At 41.6% G+C, this 19330-nt stretch overlaps 1 protein-coding gene and 1 non-coding gene across 2 annotated transcripts in view; both read right to left on the reverse strand.

Annotated features, from left to right (window-relative positions):
- Window positions 1-13165, reverse strand: part of LOC128050820 (adhesion G protein-coupled receptor E4-like) — a 37651-nt gene extending 24486 nt beyond the window's left edge. The window contains exons 1-5 of the mRNA XM_052643223.1: window positions 13135-13165; window positions 9666-9716; window positions 8402-8518; window positions 3600-3752; window positions 1114-1154 (exon numbers count right to left, since the gene is read on the reverse strand). Of these exons, the coding sequence (XP_052499183.1) occupies window positions 1114-1154; window positions 3600-3752; window positions 8402-8518; window positions 9666-9716; window positions 13135-13165 (393 nt within the window). The remainder of the gene's footprint in view (window positions 1-1113; window positions 1155-3599; window positions 3753-8401; window positions 8519-9665; window positions 9717-13134) is intronic.
- Window positions 12013-12077, reverse strand: LOC128051809 (U7 small nuclear RNA). The gene has a single exon (XR_008199741.1). It is a non-coding gene; the product is annotated as a U7 small nuclear RNA (small nuclear RNA).
- Window positions 13166-19330: the final 6165 nt, after the last annotated feature.

The following is a 19330-nucleotide window of genomic DNA, read 5'->3' on the forward strand; positions in this document are numbered from 1 at the left end:
AGACACAGATGTATAGAACAGTCTTTTGGACTCTGTGGGAGAGGGAGAGGGTGGAATGATTTGGGAGAATGGCTTTGAAACATGTATAATATCATATAAGAAATGAATCGCCAGTCTAGGTTGGATGCAGACTACAAGATGCTTGGGGCTGGTGCACTGGGATGACCCAGAGGGGTGGTATGGGGAGGGAGGTGGGAGGGGGGTTCAGGATTGGGAACACATGTACACTCGTGGCGGATTCATGTCTATGTATGGTAAAACCAATACAATATTGTAAAGTAATTAAAATAAATAAATTTAAATTTTAAAAAAAGTGTGGTTCAGTGAGCCAGCCTCTTGATGAGAGTGAAGGAGAGGAGTGAAAAAGCTGGCTTAAAACTCATCATTAAAACAAACTAAGATCATGTCCTCCTGTCCCATCACTTCATGGCAAACAGAAGGGCAAGTGACAGATTTCCTCTTCTTGTGCTCTACAATCACTGCTGATGGTCACTGCAGCCATGAAATTAGAAGACGATTGCATCTTGGCAGGAAAGCTATGACAAACCTAGACAGTATGTTAAAAAGCAAAGACATCACTTTGCTGACAAATATCCATGTAGTCAAGACTACATATGGTCTTTCCAGCAGTCATGCACAGATGTGAAAGCTGGACCATAAAGAAGGCATAGCACCAAAGAGTTGATACCTTCGAACCATGTTACTGGAGAAAATTCTTGAGAGTCCTTTGGACAGCAAGGAGATCAAACCAGTCAATCTTAAAGGAAGTCAACCCTGAATATTCATTGGAAGACCACCTGATGCAAAGAGCCAACTCACTGGAAAAGACTCTGATACTGGGAAAGATTGAAGGCAAAAGAAGAAGAGGCAACAGAGGATGAGATGGTTAGATAACATCACTGACTCAACAAACATGAATTTGAGAGAACTCCAGGAGTTAGTGAAGGACAGGAGAGCCTGGCATGCTGCAGTCCACGGAGCTGCAAAGAGTCAGACACGACCTGGAAACTGAATAATAACAACTAAAGTCATAGAGAGCCATGGTAGTATTTGAGCAGGAGAAAGGTATGGTAAGACTGATTGTTTTTCAAACCTAGGCTGCACCTTACTTACCAAAATGTCCCTTGGTACTTGTGTCTCATTATTGGCATCCTCTGAGAAAGAAAAGTAACAGTCAAATGAAATATGGGGAATAACACACTCTAACATAGATCTTTCTTCCAATCACATTCAAGTTGAGTGTTTCCTTCTGCACTCAAATAGCATCCTAATTTCATTCTAAGAATTCCCAAATCTCTTCCAAGGTAGAATTTTCAAAGGGAATTAGGATGGGGTTTCTCATTCAAAAATTCAGGCAGTGGTGTTTATGGAGCATCTACTAAAAGTAATTAGTAAAAGTAATTAGTAATTAGTAATTAAAATAAATGAATTTAAATTAAAAGAAAAAGAAGGAGGCTAAATCTTATAAACTTAGGTGAATAAGGAGACAGATGCCAAGATCTTTCACTGCTAATGGGAATGTGAATTGATATAGCCACTATGGAGAACAGTATGGGAGGTTCTTTAAAAAGCTAAAAATAGAACTACCATATGACCCAGCAATCCCACCCTTGAGCACAGATCCTAAGAAAACCATAATTCAAAAAGACACAAGTACCCCAATGTTCACTGCAGCTGTATTTATAATAGCTAGAACATAGAAGCAACCTAGATGTCCATCGACAGATGAATGGATAAAAAAAGTTGTGGTACATATACACAATGGAATATTACTCAGCCGTAAAAAGGAATGCCTTTGAGTCAGTTCTGATGAGGTGGATGAACCTAGAACCTATTATACAGAGTGAAGTGAGTCAGAAAGAGAAAGATAATATTGTATTCTAATGCATATATATGGAATCTAGAAAAATGCTACTGAAGAATTTATTTACAAGACAATGATGGAGAAACAGACATAGAGAACAGACATGGGGAATGGGGAGGAGAGGGTGAGATGTATGGGAAGAGTAACATGGAAACTTACATTACCATATGTAAAATAGATAGCCAACAGGAATTTAATGTATGGCTCAGGAAAGTCAAACAGGGGCTCTGTATCAACCTAGAGGGGTAGGATGGGGAGGAAGATGGGAGGGAGGTTCAAAAGGGAGGGGATATATATATACCTATGGCTGATTTATGTTGAGATTTGACAGAAAACAACACAATTCTGTAAAGCAATTATCCTTCAATTAAAACAAAATAAATTTTTTAAAAACCTCAAAAAAAAACCTGCTGAAAATCAAAGACAAAGAGAAAAAAAGATTATATTCAAATGAAAACCAATTAGACTGATAGCTAACATCTCATCAGAAACAGTGGAATCTAGAAAACAATAATTTCTTTAAAGTGAACAAAAATAAGAATTAATATAAAATCCATTTTCAGATTAAATATAAAATTTAAATATTAAATAACAATGAATAAGTAGAAGAAACAAAACAAACCAACAAAAAGAATGAAACTGGGTCATTGGTAGAGACATGGGTGGACCTAGAGTCTGTCATACAGAGTAAGGTAAGTCAGAAAGAGAAAAACAAATACTGTATATTAACACATTTAGGTGGAATCTAGAAAAATTTATGGATGAGTCTGTTTGCAGGGCAGAAATAGAGAACAGACATGTGAACACTGAAGGGGTAGAGGGAGTGAGATGAACTGGGAGACTGGGACTGACCTAAATACACTATCGTGTGTAAAACCGATAGCCGGCAGGAACCTGCAGTACAGTGTAGGGAGCTCAGCTCAGTGCTCTGTGATAACCTGGATTGGTGGAATGGAGGGGGGTGTGAGGAAGGAGATATGTGTATAGACAGAGCTGAGTCACTTCATTGTACATCAGATACTAACACATCATTGTAAAGCAACTATACTCCAGTTTTTTAAAAAGAGACAAAATATGTTCCCTTGTGGAGTCTGCAGCCTATGGCAAAGTTGCCAAGCAAATAATTGAGTGATTATGAGTCCAACATATTAATACATAGGATGAGACGCCTTGGCAGTATACAGAAAAAGACCATGTTTGGGGTGTGGGAAACCCTTCCCAAAGAAACAGGTGTTAACTGAGATAATAACAATCAGTTGTTGTCTACCTAGCATTGTATTTTAAGTGACACTGACCACCTGATGTGAAATGCTGGCTCATTGGAAAAGACCCTTATGCCGGGAAAGATTGAAGGCAGGAGGAGAAGGGGATGACAGAGGAGGAGATGGTTGGATGGCATCACTGACTCAATGGACATAAGTTTGAGCAAACTCAGGGATATAGTGAAGGACAGGGAAGTCTGGTGTTCTGCAGTCCATGGGGTCGCAAAGAGTAGGACATGACTGAACAACAACAACAAAGGTATCTACTTGGAGATGGTGACTGTTGCCATGGGCTTGAGTGAAATCTCCCAGGAAATGGTTACGAAGGACAACAACGGATTGAAGGGTGAGGACCAGGACAGATCTCTACCCTGTTACCCTAGCCTGAAATTGGTGAAACTCTCAAGGGATCTTCTCCTGTCTCCTTTTTCATGGTGGAGTATTTGATTACTGGAGTACTTGGAGATTCTCACCATAACATTCTGCATGATTAACTGTAAATATACTAGCCACCCAGTTGAAGAGAGGATAATGTGGGACACAGCTGCAGTAGTAATTTCCAATTCCATTTCTGCAATATGCTTTCTGCTTGCACTTTGCCAGCCCTCTTGCACACTCATCAATATCTGTGAATCAAGAGAAAATATCATTAGGCAATATCACTTTTTATTCTCATAAAACCATATTGTTTTCCCTTGCCCATGAGATCTCTACTACCCAACATCACTTATAAATATACCCAGAACATCTGTCCTTGGTTAAGACGATTCAGTATAGAGATGACAATTCTCCTGAAGTTGCTTTATAAAGTCAAAGTAATTTCTAGGATGCACTGTTGAGTGAAATAAAGTTCAGAAGGCCTTCTCTGATGTCCTATCAAAAGGATCAAGATCACAGAAGACAAGGAAGGATTAAGAATCTGTCACAGATTAGATGAGGCAGGACTGAGGTGACTAAATGCAATGTGAGACCCTGAAATGGCTCTTAGAACAGAAAAAAAAAAGGGGGTGGATTTTAGGGGGAGAACTGGTAAAACTTGTATAAAGTCTCTCGTCTAGTTTATGTTATTCTACTATTATTCACCCTCTGATTTTGCTCACTGTATGATGGTCGTCATATCATTAGCTGACCCTAGCAAACTGAGTAAAAGCTCTACAGATTTCATTGAACTGTTTTGCAGTTTTTCTTTAAGTCTCAAACTGTTTCAAAATAAAACATCTAAAAAAAACACATCCAATATTATATGATTCCAAGATAGAATGTAGAATGGTGGGTACCAGGGGCTAGGGGAAGAGAAGAGGGAAGTTAATGTTTAACCGGGAAAGAGTTTCAGTTCTGCAAGATGAAAAACGTTCTGGAGATGAAAGGCGGCAATGGTTGCACAACAGTGTGAATTTACTAAGTAACAGTGAAGTACAATAACAAAATAGTCAATGAATAACAGTGAATAACAGTAACTGATTAAAATGGTAAATTGCGTTATACATATGTTACTATAATTGAAAAAAAAACAATTTAAACAAATAAATAAATACATTATCATATGATTCCACTTATAGGAGGGCCCTAAAGGAGTCAATAAAGGTCGGTCTAGTAAGGCTATGGTTTTTCCAGTAGTCATGTATGGATGTGCGAGTTGGACTGGGTGAAGAAAGCTGAGCGCTGAAGAATTGATGCTTTTGAACTGGTGTTGGAGAAGACTCCTGAGAGTCCCTTGGACTGCAAGGAGATCCAACCAGGCCATTCTGAAGGAGATCAGTCCTGGGTGTTCTTTGGAAGGAATGATGCTAAAGCTGAAACTCCAGTACTTTGGCCACCTCATGGGAAGAGTCGACTCATTGGAAAAGACTCTGATGCTGGGAGGGATTAGGGCAGGAGGAGAAGGGGACGACCGAGGATGAGATGGCTGGATGGCATCACTGACTCGATGGACGTGAGTTTGCGTGAACTCCAGGAGATGGTGATGAACAAGGAGGCCTGGCGTGCTGCAATTCATGGGGTCGCAAAGAGTCGGACACGACTGAGCGACTGAACTGAACTGAACTGAAAGGAGTCAAATGAACAGAGATAGAAGGTAGGATGGTGGTTGCCAAGGGCTGGGGGAGGAGTAGGAATGGGAATTTAGCATTTAATGGGTACAAAGTTTCCATTTGAGATGATGAAAAAGTTCTGTGGTTGGATGGTAGAGATGGTAGAGCTGGTAGAGCTTCCCAAGTGGCTCAGTGGTAAAGAATCTGCCTGCCTATGCAGGAGACAGGAGACGTGGGTTTGATCCCTGGATCAGGAAGATCCCCTGGAGGCAGAAATGGCAACACACTCTAATACTCTTGCCTGGGAAATCCCATGAACAGAAGAGCCTGGTGGGCTACAGTCCATGGGGTCTCAAAGAGTTGGACACAACTGAGCAACATGGTAAATTGTAATTTATACATTTGCCACAGTAAAATGAACTTAAAATGGAATAAATACATCTTAAATAGTCTACTATTTTCTGTTTCACCTCAAAATTGACACGACAGTGCCATCAAACAGTTAACCAGTTACAGCAATTAGGATTCAGGAGTGGTATTTCCCTTGGCATTTAGATTGACCTTTAGAATCTGTAGAAATGAAAAAGAGATTTGGCCAGAGCTGATGAGAGCAGTGAAAAGTGAAACTGAAAAGCTAAGTTGGAACCACATCACAGAAAATGCTGAGTGATGAGAGAGTTTATTCATTTGTTCCTTTGGGGAGCACTTATTTGTTGGGCATCTGCCATGTGATATTGTTCTTTTTCCTATGTATTGAGTGATAAACAAAAGAAATTCTCCCTGCCCTTGTGGAATCCTCAGAAACTGCCCCCCGCCCAAAAAAAAAAAAAAAAAAATCACCAGTGCTTGAGACTTTAAGAGTCCAGGGTCCTGAGAACTCCACTTTTCTCTGAAGAAAAACCAAGCCAATATCAGGGCTCACTAAGCCAGCATTGGAGAATTTTGAGCATTACTTTACTAGCATGTGAGATGAGTGCAATTGCGCAGGAGTGTGAGCATTCTTTGGCATTGCCTTTCTTTGGGATTGGAATGAAAACTGACATTTTCCAATCCTGTGGCCACTGTTGAGTTTTCCAAATTTGCTGGCATATTGAATGCAGCACTTTCACAGCATCATCTTTCAGGATTTGAAACAGCTCAACTGGAGTTCCATCACCTCCACTAGCTTTGTTCGTAGCGATGCTTTCCAAGGCCCACCTGACTTCACTTTCCAAGATGTCTGGCTCTAGATTAGTGATCACATCATCATAATTATCTGGGTCATGAAAATCTTTTTTGTACAGTTCTTCCGTGTATTCTTGCCACCTCTTCTTAATATCTTCTGCTTCTGTTAGGTCCAGAGCATTTCTGTCCTTTATCGAGCCCATCTTTGCATGAAATGTTCCCTTGGTATCTCTAATTTTCTTGAAGAGATCTCTGGTCTTTCCCATTCTGTTGATTTCCTCTATTTTTTTGCATTGATTGCTGAAGAAGGCTTTCTCATCTCTTCTTGCTATTCTTTGGAACTCTGCATTCAGATGCTTATATCTTTCCTTTTCTCCTTTGCTTTTTGCCTCTCTTCTTTTCACAGCTATTTGTAAGGCCACCCCAGACAGCCATTTTGCTTTTTTGCATTTCTTTTCATGGGGAAGGTCTTGATCCCTGTCTCCTGTTCAATGTCATGAACCTCATTCCATAGTTCATCAGGCACTCTATCTATCAGATCTAGTCCCTTAAATCTATTTCTCACTTCCACTGTATAATCATAAAGGATTTGAAGTACTGCACAATTGCACTCATCTCACATGCTAGTAAAGTAATGCTCAAAATTCTCCAAGCCAGACTTCAGCAATATGTGAACTGTGAACTCCCAGATGTTCAAGCTGGTTTTAGAAAAGGCAGAGGAACCAAAGATCAAATTGCCAACATCCACTGGATCATGGAAAAAGCAAGATAGTTGCAGAAAAACATCTATTTCTGCTTTATTGACTATGCCAAAGCCTTTGACTGTGTGGATCACAATAAACTGTGGAAAATTCTGAAAGAGATGGGAATACCAGACCACCTAACCTGCCTCTTGAGAAATCTGTATGCAGGTCAGGAAGCAACAGTTAGAAGTGGACATGGAACAACAGATTGGTTCCAAATAGGAAAAGGAGTACATCAAGGCTGTATATTGACACCCTGCTTATTTAACTTATATGCTGATTACATCATGAGAAACGCTGGACTGGAAGAAACACAAGCTGGAATCAAGATTGCCGGGAGAAATATCAATAACCTCAGATATGTAGATGACACCACCCTTATGGCAGAAAGTGAAGAGGAGCTAAAAAGCCTCTTGATGAAAGTGAAAGAGGAGAGTGAAAAAGTTGGCTTAAAGCTCAACATTCAGAAAATGAAGATCATGGCATCCAGTCCCATCACTTCATGGGAAATAGACAGGGAAACAGTGGAAACAGTGTCAGACTTTATTTTTTGGGGCTCCAAAATCACTGCAGATGGTGACTGCAGCCATGAAATTAAAGGACGCTTATTCCTTGAAAGAAAAGTTATGACCAACTTAGATAGTATATTTAAAAGCAGAGACATTACTTTGCCAACTAAGGTCCGTCTAGTCAAGGCTATGGTTTTTTCTGTGGTCATGTATGGATGTGAGAGTTGGACTGTGAAGAAGGCTGAGCACCGAAGATTTGATGCTTTTGAACTGTGGTGCTGGAGAAGACTCTTGAGAGTCCCTTGGACTGCAAGGAGATCCAACCAGTCCATTCTGAAGGAGATCAACCCTGGGATTTCTTTGGAAGGAATGATGCTGAAGCTGAAACTCCAGTACTTTGGCCATCTCATGCGAAGAGCTGACTCATTGAAAAGACCCTGATGCTGGGAGGGATTGGGGGCAGGAGGAGAAGGGGATGACCAAGGATGAGATGGCTGGATGGCATCATGGACTCGATGGACGTGAGTCTGAGTGAACTCTGGGAGATGGTGTTGAACAAGGAGGCCTGGCATGCTGCGATTCATGGGGTCGCAAAGAGTCAGACACGACTGAGCGACTGACCTGAACTGAAGCCAGCATTAGGATGCACGTGAAAAGAAGGCAAGGGCTGGGGACTTCTATAGGGATATTGAGGCAGTGCTGATATTTTCTATTTTGTAATATCATTGTACCATTGCAGTACCAGCACCACTAGGTGACACAGTATTTGAGACTAAGAGGGTTGCCCCTGGTCCCTTTCAAATGCCAAGATGAATGCAGACTTCTTTACCTTCACATTTCTGAACGGACTTCAAGAACAACCTCTGAGACACAGACTGAAATCCATCTTTGCAAACACAGGTGCCATTGAGGCAGTTAGCATTTTCTGGGCACGGAGGACAGGAAACTGCAAGGAACATAGAATCCATTCATTTGCTTGCTCATTCATTTCATTCAAGAAATATTCATTGAGCACCTATGAAGTACCACATGCTGCAGTCTCAAGAACCTCCTCTTGGGAATAGCTTACTGGCATCCTTTTGGAAGCCATCCTACTGCTGAGCATAGATGCTCAGTACGCCCCACCCACTCCCCACCTTTGCCACCAATACCACTTTTGCTTGTCAGTAGAACTTCCATGTTTCAGCACCTGTGTTTCCTTACTGAGGGCTCTCTCTGGCCACTAGCATCCTTTTTGCACAGCACATGCTGGTTTTCAAGGTCTTCTTCCCCAAGGACTAGTTTCCTCAAACAGTGATGGACTGACTGAGTCAGTGGATTAAAAATAAACCAGCTTCTCATTCTAGATATGAATCAGCTAACCAGAATAGTTAACACCAACAACAAAAAAACTGCAACAATAAAGCTGTTTTTGGCTACATGTTTTGGGGGCTAGCCGGAGGAGCCTGATAGGCTACAGTCCACGGGGTCGCAAAGAGTCAGACACGACTGAGCAACTTCACTATTGGGGGCTGGTGGTGCTGGAGAAGACTCTTGAGATTCTCTTGAGGAGATCAAACCAGTTGATCCTTAAGGAAATCCACCCTGAATATTGAGTGGAAGAGCTGATGCTGAAGCTGAAGCTCCAATCCGGTGGCCACCTGATGTGAAGAGTTGAGTCATTAGAAACGATCTTGACGCTGGGAAAGATTGAGGGCAGGAGGAGAAGGTGTTGAGAGAGGATGAGATGGTTGTATGGCATCACTGACTCAATGCACATGAGTTTGAGCAACTTCCAGGAGACGGTGAAGGACAGGGAGGCCTGGTGTGCTGCAGTCCATGGGGCTGCAGAGTCAAACATTATTTAGTGACTGAAAAACAACAACTGAGGGCTGGAAAAAGGAAACACGAGGAGGATAACCAACAAGCAAATAGTGTAGAAAAGTGAGGTTCATGTATGCAACTACAAAAACAAATCAAGGTGTCTCTTTTCTCATTGAAGTATGAAGTATTTGCAATGATAGTGAAGGACAAAGAAGCCTGGTGCTCTGCGGTCCATAGGATCGCCAAGAGTAGGATATGACTGAGCAACTGAACAATAGCAACACACTCACCTCCAGCCTCCTTTGCTTCCAATCCTGACGGAGCCAGGAGGACGCTGAGACCTAGAAGAAGGAGGGCAGAGATAAAGCAGATGGGAGATGCCCTGAGGCTCTGCTTGGCTGAAGCCTGGGTGAGTCGGCATCTTTGTCTCCTCTTGTCAAGTCATACTTGTGCTAGCTTCACTGTAGATTCTTCTAGATTGGCTGTAAACACTAATGTCACAGAAGGGCATCATACAGTACTGATTATAGCTATCAGAGACTCTACACCCAAGTCCAGTGTGTGTGGGGGACGACGGGAGTTCCCACAACAATAAGCAATCCTCTGACACCAGCTGGGTATCCTATAATTAAACTCAGTTCTTTCTTTTTCTCTCCCCCCACCTCTTTTTTAGATTTTTTTCCTCATATAGATTATTACAGAGTATTGAGAAGAGTTTCCTGTGCTATAAAATAGGTCCTTGTGCTATGCTAAGTTGCTTCAGTTGTGTCCAACTCTTTGTGACCCTATGGACCCACCCTGCTTCTCTGTCCATGGGACTCTCCAGGCAAGAATACTGGAGTGGGTTGCCATGCCCTTCTCCAAGGATTTTCCCCACCCAGGGATCAAACCCACATCGCTTATGTCTCCTGCATTGCCAGGTGGATTCTTTACCTCTAATGCTACCTGGGAAGCCTAAAATAGGTCCTTATTAGTTATGTACTTTTTATTTTTGTAATGCAGCATGGCACCTGGGATCCCAAAGATCAGACCTGTGCTCCCTGCAGTGGAAATGCAGAGCCCTAACCACTGGAATATGGAATTCCTCTATCTATTTTATATAGAGTAGTGTGTATATGTCAATCCCAACCTCTGAATTTGTCCCTCTCAACTCAATTCTGGCACTAACTCCCCAGAAAGAGTACCAGGTATCCCAGGTTAAGGGCTCAGTCCCAAAGACTTCAGATGCCCATCACAATTCCAAGTTGTCCCCTGGGCTTCTGACCAACTGGCTATGGATTGGATATTCCAATGACTCCCTCTTTGGATTCAATTAATTTGCTAGAGCAGCTCACAGAACTCAGGGAAATCATTTGCTTACTGGATTACCAGTTTATTGTAGAAGGATATTGGGCATCCCAGGTGGCACTAGTGGTAAAGAACCTGCCTGCCAATGCAGGAGACATAAGAGACACGGGTTTCCCTGGGGTGGAAAGATTCCTGGAAGGGCAAGGAAACCCACTCCAGTATTCTTGCCTGGAGAATCCCGTGGACAGAAGTGTCTGGCAGGTTGCGGTCCATGGGGTCACAGTTGGACACGACTGAAATGACTTGGCATGCACACATAGAAGAATATATCTCAGAAAGAGCCAAATGGAAGATATACACTGGGCAAGGTATGAAGAAAGGAGTGGGGATTCCGTGCCCTCTTGGCACCACTTTCCTCAAATCTCCATGTGTTCACCAACCCAGAAGCTCTCGGAATCCCATCATTTTGGGGCTTTTGTAGACACTTCATTGAGCATCCCAGGTGGCTCAGTGGTCAAGAATCTACCTGCCAATGCACGGGACATAGGGTTGATCTCTGGGCCGGGAAGATCCCACATGCCATGGGGCAACTAAGCCAGTGCACCACAACTACTGAAGCCCGTGCACCCTAGAGCCAGTACTCTACAACAAGAGAAGCCCCTGCAATGAGAAGCCTGTGCACCATAACTAGAAAGTAGTCTGCAAGCAGCAATGAAGATCCAGCACAGCCGGAAAAAAAAAAAAAAAACCCTCAAGCCTCTGCATTTTCCTTGTGAATGCATTTTTGACACATAAAGAAGAAATATGACCATAGGGCAGGGGTCAGCCAACTATGGCCTTGGGCCAAATGCAGACCTCTGCCTGGTTTTGTGCAGCCCATGAGCTAAGAATTGTTTTTGCTGCTACTGCTAAGTCACTTCAGTTGTGTCCGACTCTGTGCGACCCCATAGACGGCAGCCCACCAGGCTCCCCCTTCCCTGGGATTCTCCAGGCAAGAATACTGAAGTGGGTTGCCATTTTCTTCTCCAATGCATGAAAGTGAAAATTGAATGTGAAGTCGCTCAGTCGTGTCCCACTCCTAGCGACCCCATGGACTGCCGCCTACCAGGCTCCTCCATCCATGGGATTTTCCAGGCAAGAGTACTGGAGTGAGTTGCCAAGTTTTTAGTTGTTTTTAAATGTTTTTTTTTTTTTTAATCAAGGAGAATATATTGCATGCATGGAATGTGAACATTACCTGAAATTCACATTCCTATGTCTGTAAATCAAGCTTTATTGGAACACGACAGTGCCCATCAGTTCACGAAAGGTCGGTGGCTGCTTTTATTTATTTATTTACTTTTTTTTGTTGGGGGATTTCCAGTGCAGTTTTATGAAAACCCCACTAGACAAATTCCAAAAGATCTGTCCCACTCTGTGGCTGCTTTTATAAAGCAACAAGGAGTTGAGGCATTAAGACAGAGATCAAAATGGCCCCCAAAGCTGGGAATAGTGATTACCTGGATCTTTACAGAAATAAAAAATATGTTCACTTCTGGCATAAAGTAATGGCCATCACGTGCTTGCCTCTAAGAACTGCTTACAAACTGCCTAGCCTTAAACTGTGTTTGATTCCTCCAATGGTATTTTTTATTATCTTGAAGTCCCTAAATCTCAGAGCAGACAGGTGGGTAGGTTCCAGTTACTATAATATGCTAAGCAATGATCCTCCAAGTTTGGACCCACATAGTGGTCAGTCGGCATGTTAGATGCTTGCCATGCCCCCCAAGCCTACCCAGGAAGGGGTTGCACAGTAAGCAGATAACTTACTGTATCCTTCTGTAAAAGGATGTTTTTCTGCAGCCCGTGAAGGGCATCAAGAAGCATGGGAGGAGGACTGGAGGACACATAATCCAGCTTCCTTGCCCTTCTAAGGCACATTACATACTGAAAGGATACCCAGCAGGACTGGAGTGCCAGTTACCCACAGTGCTAACCCCTCACGGCCACTCTTCTCTCTTCCCTCTTTGGCTTCCCTTCCCAAAGGCTCCTAAAGCCTTCCTGGGATTCCTTCCCAAATGTGTGTTTGTGCTCAGTCACTTCAGTTGTGTCTGACTCTTTGGGACCCTATGGACCATAGCCCACCAGGATCCTCTGTCCATGAGATTCTTCAGGCAAGAATACTAGAGTGGGTTGCCATGCCCTTCTCCAGGGGATCTTCCCCACTGAGGGGTCGAACCCACATCTCTTATGTCTCCTGCATTGGCAGGCATGTTCTTTACCACTAGCCCCATCTGGGAAGCCTAAATTAATTGAACCCAAGTTTTTGTCCCAGTTCTGCTTTGGAGGAGAGCAATTAAGAGACTTGGTATCAGAGTTTGGAGTAGGACACACACACAGGAATTTCTGGAGAAAGTGCCAAATTCTGGAAAGCAACCAAAGCTGGGGTATGCAGGGTACTGGAGGGTGGGAAGAATTCTTTTTTCTACTCACCAGAGAGTAGCAACAGGCACCTACTTCCCATAGAAGTTGAGGTTCCAGGAATGACAACCTTAGAAGCACTCCCAAGCAGGATCTGACAAGGATTCCTGGGATAAATAAGCCCCATGAGGATTTATTTTGGATGGTCACAAAATTTAGAAGGTAGGTGGTTGATGTTTATCAAAACCCCTTCATTTCTACCTATCTTTTGACTCAACAACTCCAATTCTGGGAAATAAGCAAGGTTCTGCAAGGATGATTATAGCATAATGGCTCCTAGGAGCAAGGTTAGTAGTAGCTGTAGTCATCACTCAGTACTGTTTGACCCTTTGCCACCCTATGGACTGTAGCCCTCCAGGCTCCTCCGTCCATGGGATTCTCCAAGCAAGAACACTGGAGTGGGTTGCCATGCCTTCCTTCAGAAGATCTTCCCAACCCAGGGGTCAAACCTGCATTTCTTAAGTCTCTTGCACTAGCAGGGAGGTTCTTTACCACTAATGCCACTTGCGAAGCCCAAACCCCCTTGTCGCCTAGGTCTAAACTTGGAATATAAATGAATAAGGCCACTTGGGGATCTGGAGGGAATAATTAGAACTCTGGAGATCTGGAGACCATGGACTTTACCTCAAGACATGCTGTATGTTGGCATCTGCCAGGAGTTATACTTTGTTACTTCCTGATCCTTTCTCTTCTCTCAACATTCATTTCCCTTTTTGATTTATATTTCTCTTCCCTTCCAAAAGCCTACTGTAAGATTAACTATAGAAACTCTCAACGTAGAGAAATCCAGTCTCAGTTCAGTTCAGTCGCTCAGTCGTGTCCGACTCTTTGTGAGCCCATGAATTGCAGCACGCCAGGCCTCCCTGTCCATCACCAACTCCCGGAGCTCACTCAGAGTCGCGTCCATTGAGTCAATGATGCCATCCGAAACCCAGTCTAGTTAGTGGTTATTCTTTTTTTTTTTTTTAAGACTCTTTTGAAACCAGTTTAACTGAAGTGAATATCTTGTGTGAAAAGGGTGATAATATTTTTCAGAAAAGCTGAGACGTCTAGCGATGTTGATTTCTTTTTTTTTTTTAACCACTTTACTGAGGGATGCTCATCATGTAAAAAGCATGCAAAAATACATATTTTATGTATATAACTTGATAAGTTTAAAAATAAACATATACATTTGAAACTATTACTACCATCAAGGACATAAACGTATCCATCATATCTGAAAATATCCTCCTGCCCTCTTTATGATTTGAGTGTGTGTGTGTGTGTGTGTGAGAGAGAGAGAATAACACTTAACACAAGATCTACCCTCTTAGAAAATTTTAAGTATAAAACACAGCATCATTAGCTATAGACACTAAGCTATATAACACATCACTGGAGTTTTTCATCTTGTGTAACTAAAACTTTATACCCTATCAACTTCCCCTCCCATCTTCCTCCCTCCCCAACCCCTAGAAAACATCATTCTAGTCTCTGCTTCTATGCATTTGACTACCGTAGTTCCTACATCTAAGTGAGATCATATTGTATTTGTTCTTTGGGTCTGATTTATTTCACATATCTAGCAACAATGATTTAGAGAGCATTTTTTTGTTTGTTTTTAAACAAGACCCATTATAAAAAATACATTTTACTTCACAGAGATAGAGAGAAAAATGAACCAAGTTTCACAAAGAGTATTTGCTTCAGACTCTGTTCATTGAAACTTTTTTATTTTAGTTCTCCTTAAGCCCCTCAACACACAATTCATGATTTCTTTTGACTACTTGAAAACACTTTAGTATGTTCTATACATACTAAACTGAAATGGGAAAATAAATATGAAACAATGTCTCTAGAGCATCTTTCAAGAGATAAAGCATGGCAGAAACCAATACAATATTGTAAAGCAATTATTCTCCAATTAAAAATAAATAAACTTTAAAATAAATTTAAATTTAAAAATAAAACAACAGGATATATAACGAGCTGCCCTTTAAAATCTTTCCAGAGCCAGTGTATTTTTTTAAGACCCAAGATCACAAACAAAGCACTTTGTATTTTCCGTGGAAAAACACAAAACCAGTTCCTCCTTACCCACAAGATGAAAATCCTCGCTGGTCTCCCAGTCTGGCAGCTTCTCCGAGCTAACAACAACTGAAACAGGAAGTACATCTCTTCTTATCTTGAGCTTTAGTTTCTCAAGAAGTCTTGTGGCTGGATGAGATGGCTGCAGGCATTGGTAGTGAGAGGGTAACATGCAAGAAGGGTAGAGCCCCCACAAATGGAGGAAATAGGCTGCAAAAGTCAGACATTTTTTATTTCTCTTAAGCAGCTGAAATGCAAAAAGGCAAAATGGTTGTCTGAGGAGGCCTTACAAATAGCTGAGAAAAGAAAAGAAGCTAAAGGCAAAGGAGAAAGGAAAGATATACCCATTTAAATGCAGAGTTCCAAAGAATAGCAAGAAGAGATAAGAAAACCTTCCTCAGTGATCAGTGCAAAGAAATAGAGGAAAATAATATAATGGAAAAGACTAGAGAGCTCTTCAAGAAAATTAGAGATATCAAGGGAACATTTCATGCAAAGATGGGCACAATAAAGGACCGAAATGGTATGGACCTAACAGAAGCAGAAGATATTAAGAGGAGGTGGCAATAATACACAAAAGAACAATACAAAAAAGATCCTCATGACCTAGATAACCACAATGGTGTGGTTACTTACGTAGAGCCAGACATCCTATAATGCAAAGTCAAGTGGACCTTAGGCAGCATCACTATGGACAAAGCTAGTGGAGGTAATGGAATTCCAGTTGAGCTATTTCAAATCCTAAAAGATGATGCTATGAAAGTGCTGCACTCAATATGCCAGCAAATCTGGAAAACTCAGCAGTAGCCACAGGACTGGAAAAGGTCAGTTTTCACTCCAATCCCAAAGAAAGGCAATGCCAAAGAATGTTCAACTACCACACAATTGTGCTCATCTCACACACTAGCAAACTAATGCTCAAAATTCTTCAAGCCAGGCTTCAACAGTACATGAACTGTGAATTTCCAGATGTTCAAGCTGGATTTAGAAAAGGCAGAGGAATGAGAGATCAAATTGCCAACATCTATTGGATCATCAAAAAAGCAAGAGAATACCAGAAACACATCTACTTCTGCTTTATTGATTACTTCAAAGCCTTTGACTGTGTAGATCGCAACAAACTGTGGAAAATTCTTCAAGAGATTGGAATACCAGACCACCTAACTTGCCTATTGAGAAATACTGGACATGGAATAACAGACTGGTTCCAAATTGGGAAAGGAGTACTTCAAGGCTATATATTGTCACCCTGCTTATTTAACTTATATGCCGAGTACATCAAGCAAAATAATAGGCTGGGTGAAGCACAAGCTGGAATCAAGATTGCCAGGAGAAATATCAATAACCTCAGATAAACAGATGACACTATCTTGATGGCAGAAAGTGAAAAAGAACTAGAGAGCCTCTTGATCAAAGTGAAAGAGGAGAGTGAAAAAGCTGGTTTAAAAATTAACATTCAAAAAATGAAGATCATGGCATCTGGTCCCATCACTTCATGGCATATAGATGGGGAAACAATGGAAACAGTGACAGACTTTATTTTCTTGATCTCCAAAATCACTGCAGATGGTGACTAAAGCCATAAAATTAAAAGACACTTGCTCCTTGGAAGAAAATCTATGACAGACCTAGACAGCATATTAAAAAGCAGAGACATTACTTTGCTGACAAAGGTCCATCTAGCCAAAGCTATGGTTTTTCCAGTAGTCATGTATGGATGTGAGAGTTGGACTATAAAGAAAGCTGAGCGCTAAAGAATTGATGCTTTTGAACTGTGGTATTGGACAAAACTCTTGAGAGTCCCTTGGATTGCAAGGAGATCAAACCAGTCCATCCTAAAGGAACTCAGTCCTGAATATTCACTGGAAGGACTGATGCTAAAGCTGAAACTCTAATACTTTGGCCAGCTGATGTGAAGAACTGACTCCTTGAAAAAGACCCTGATGCTGGGAAAGATTGAAGGCAGAGAAGGGGACAACAGAGGATAAGATAGTTGGATGGCATCACCGACTTAATGGACATGAGTTTGAGCAAGCTCCAGGAGGTGATGATGGACAAGGAGGCCTGGCATGCTGCAGGCTATTGGGTCTCAAAGAGTCAGACACGACTGAGTGACTGAACTGAATTGAACTAAGCAGCAGGAGGACAAGTATCAGATTTTTTCCCCTTCTCTATACAAAATTGAAAGGTTTCTTTTAAAATTCTGTGTTGCCATGACAACACCTGGTTACACCTAAGCTTAACTTTTCTCAAACCTTGAGCTAACCAATGCATTTTTCTTATGGAAATGTTTTTCTTAAGCTATGTTGATGAATTACATATTTACCTTAGACTGTCTTTCTTCAAGTTGGTTCTGCCTAAGACTCAGAAATGACTTGACAAATCAGTATGTTTTATTCAACAAACCAGTATGTTTTACTCATGTAAATGTTCTCTTAAGCTATATTAATGAGACTATGTATATGCTTGGAAATCTGCCTTTCTTCAAGATTCATGTCAATCATTTTATCACCCGAGATGACTCACCTTGTGCCAATGTTATCTCAAAATGCATGTTGTGTGTGAGGGGTCTGGTGCCCCTCTCTGAGTTATGAGACATTTCCTTTCTCTAATTAGCAGTCTGCTTGTAGGTATATAGCTTCCTGCTAAAGACTAGCAGGGGGGGCACTCATTCTGCCCCATTCTGATGTCTATGTCAGAAGCTTTCTCTATCTCTTTTATACTTTAATAAAACTTTATTACACAAAAGCTCCAAGTGATCAAGCCTCGTCACTGGCCCTGGATTGAATTTCTTTCCTCCGGAGGCCAAGAATCCCAACATTTTTCACAGCTCCATAACAACCTTTCAGTAAGAACACTTGGCTAATGGGTCCATTAGTTCTCTTTTCATCCAAGTAATTTAAATAGTACATTACCAGGATGGACCATACTTCAGAAAATGAATTTAGAAACAATGATGGTGGCCAAGGGGGAAAACCAGGTAATGGCAAGTGGTCCCAATCTCCATCTATGCCCAGAAAATGGGTGCAACTTTGAGAAGGCGCCTTTAATGAGAGGGTTGAAGTCCAGAGTGTGGAAGAGTGTGATAAACTTTATGTTACCCAGTTCCCTATTATCCTTTCATTTCTCAGCTTACCACTTCTGCAAAGTGACTACCCATAACTCTGGTCTTAGAGATAGGGTCACCCAACATGTTATTGTTGTTGTTTAGTCACTAGGTTGTGACACCATGGACTGTAGACACCAGGCTCCTCTGTCCATAGGATTCTCCAGGCATGAATACTGGAATGAGTTGCCATTTTCTCCTCCAGGGCATCTTCCTGACCCAGGAATCAAACCTATGGCTCCTGCTGCATGTCCTGCATTGCAGGTGGATTCTTCTACTGTTGAGCCACTGGGGAAGCCCCTTCACCCAGTGTAATTAAGTTCAGCCACTTGACTAGTAAAATTCATGACCGGTCCCGTTAATATGGTGTCCTGAAATTGTCTTCTCATTCATATTTAAAGAGTCTTGGTATGATCCACCACAAACATTGCAAATATCTCCTAGTTTGACAAGTTCAAATATACATTTAGTGATTGATGTCTTGCCTTGGTTTTATTATAGTTTTGAAACATATCCCTGTTGACCTTGAAAATAAAACAGCCCAATTAATGTCACATTGTAAATGCGTCAATAAAAAATTTTCTTAAATAAAGAAAAAAATGAAACAGCCAGTTATTTTACCAGAAAAATTAGTTTATTTGGAAATAGCAGAGAATTGCAATATGGGACAAGAATGCTATTGCAAAAACTCCATGTAAGTCCAGAGAAACAAAGGAGAGGACCTGCTGTTTTAGAGGGGAAAAGCAGTTGGGAAGGGTTATTGTAAACAAAGTGTCCATTGGAGGAATCTGGGAGTTGAAAGTGTAATGGCTTTTCATTGGCTGACCTGTGACAATCTCTCATTGGCTGGGCTGTCACCAAGCAAGAAGAAAACCTTTCTTTCTCCCATTGGCTAATAAAGCAGTAGTCTTCGTGTTGAAAATGCAAAGTAGCTCTCTTTCTGTTTGAGGTCTAAAAATGGCAGTGAATGATAAGGCATGACAGCACCCCTTTCTGGCTTTCCCACCTCCATCTTAAATAAGGTTTGCTTTA

Source organism: Budorcas taxicolor, chromosome 7 (genome assembly GCF_023091745.1).
Source record: "Budorcas taxicolor isolate Tak-1 chromosome 7, Takin1.1, whole genome shotgun sequence".
NCBI lineage: Eukaryota > Metazoa > Chordata > Mammalia > Artiodactyla > Bovidae > Budorcas > Budorcas taxicolor.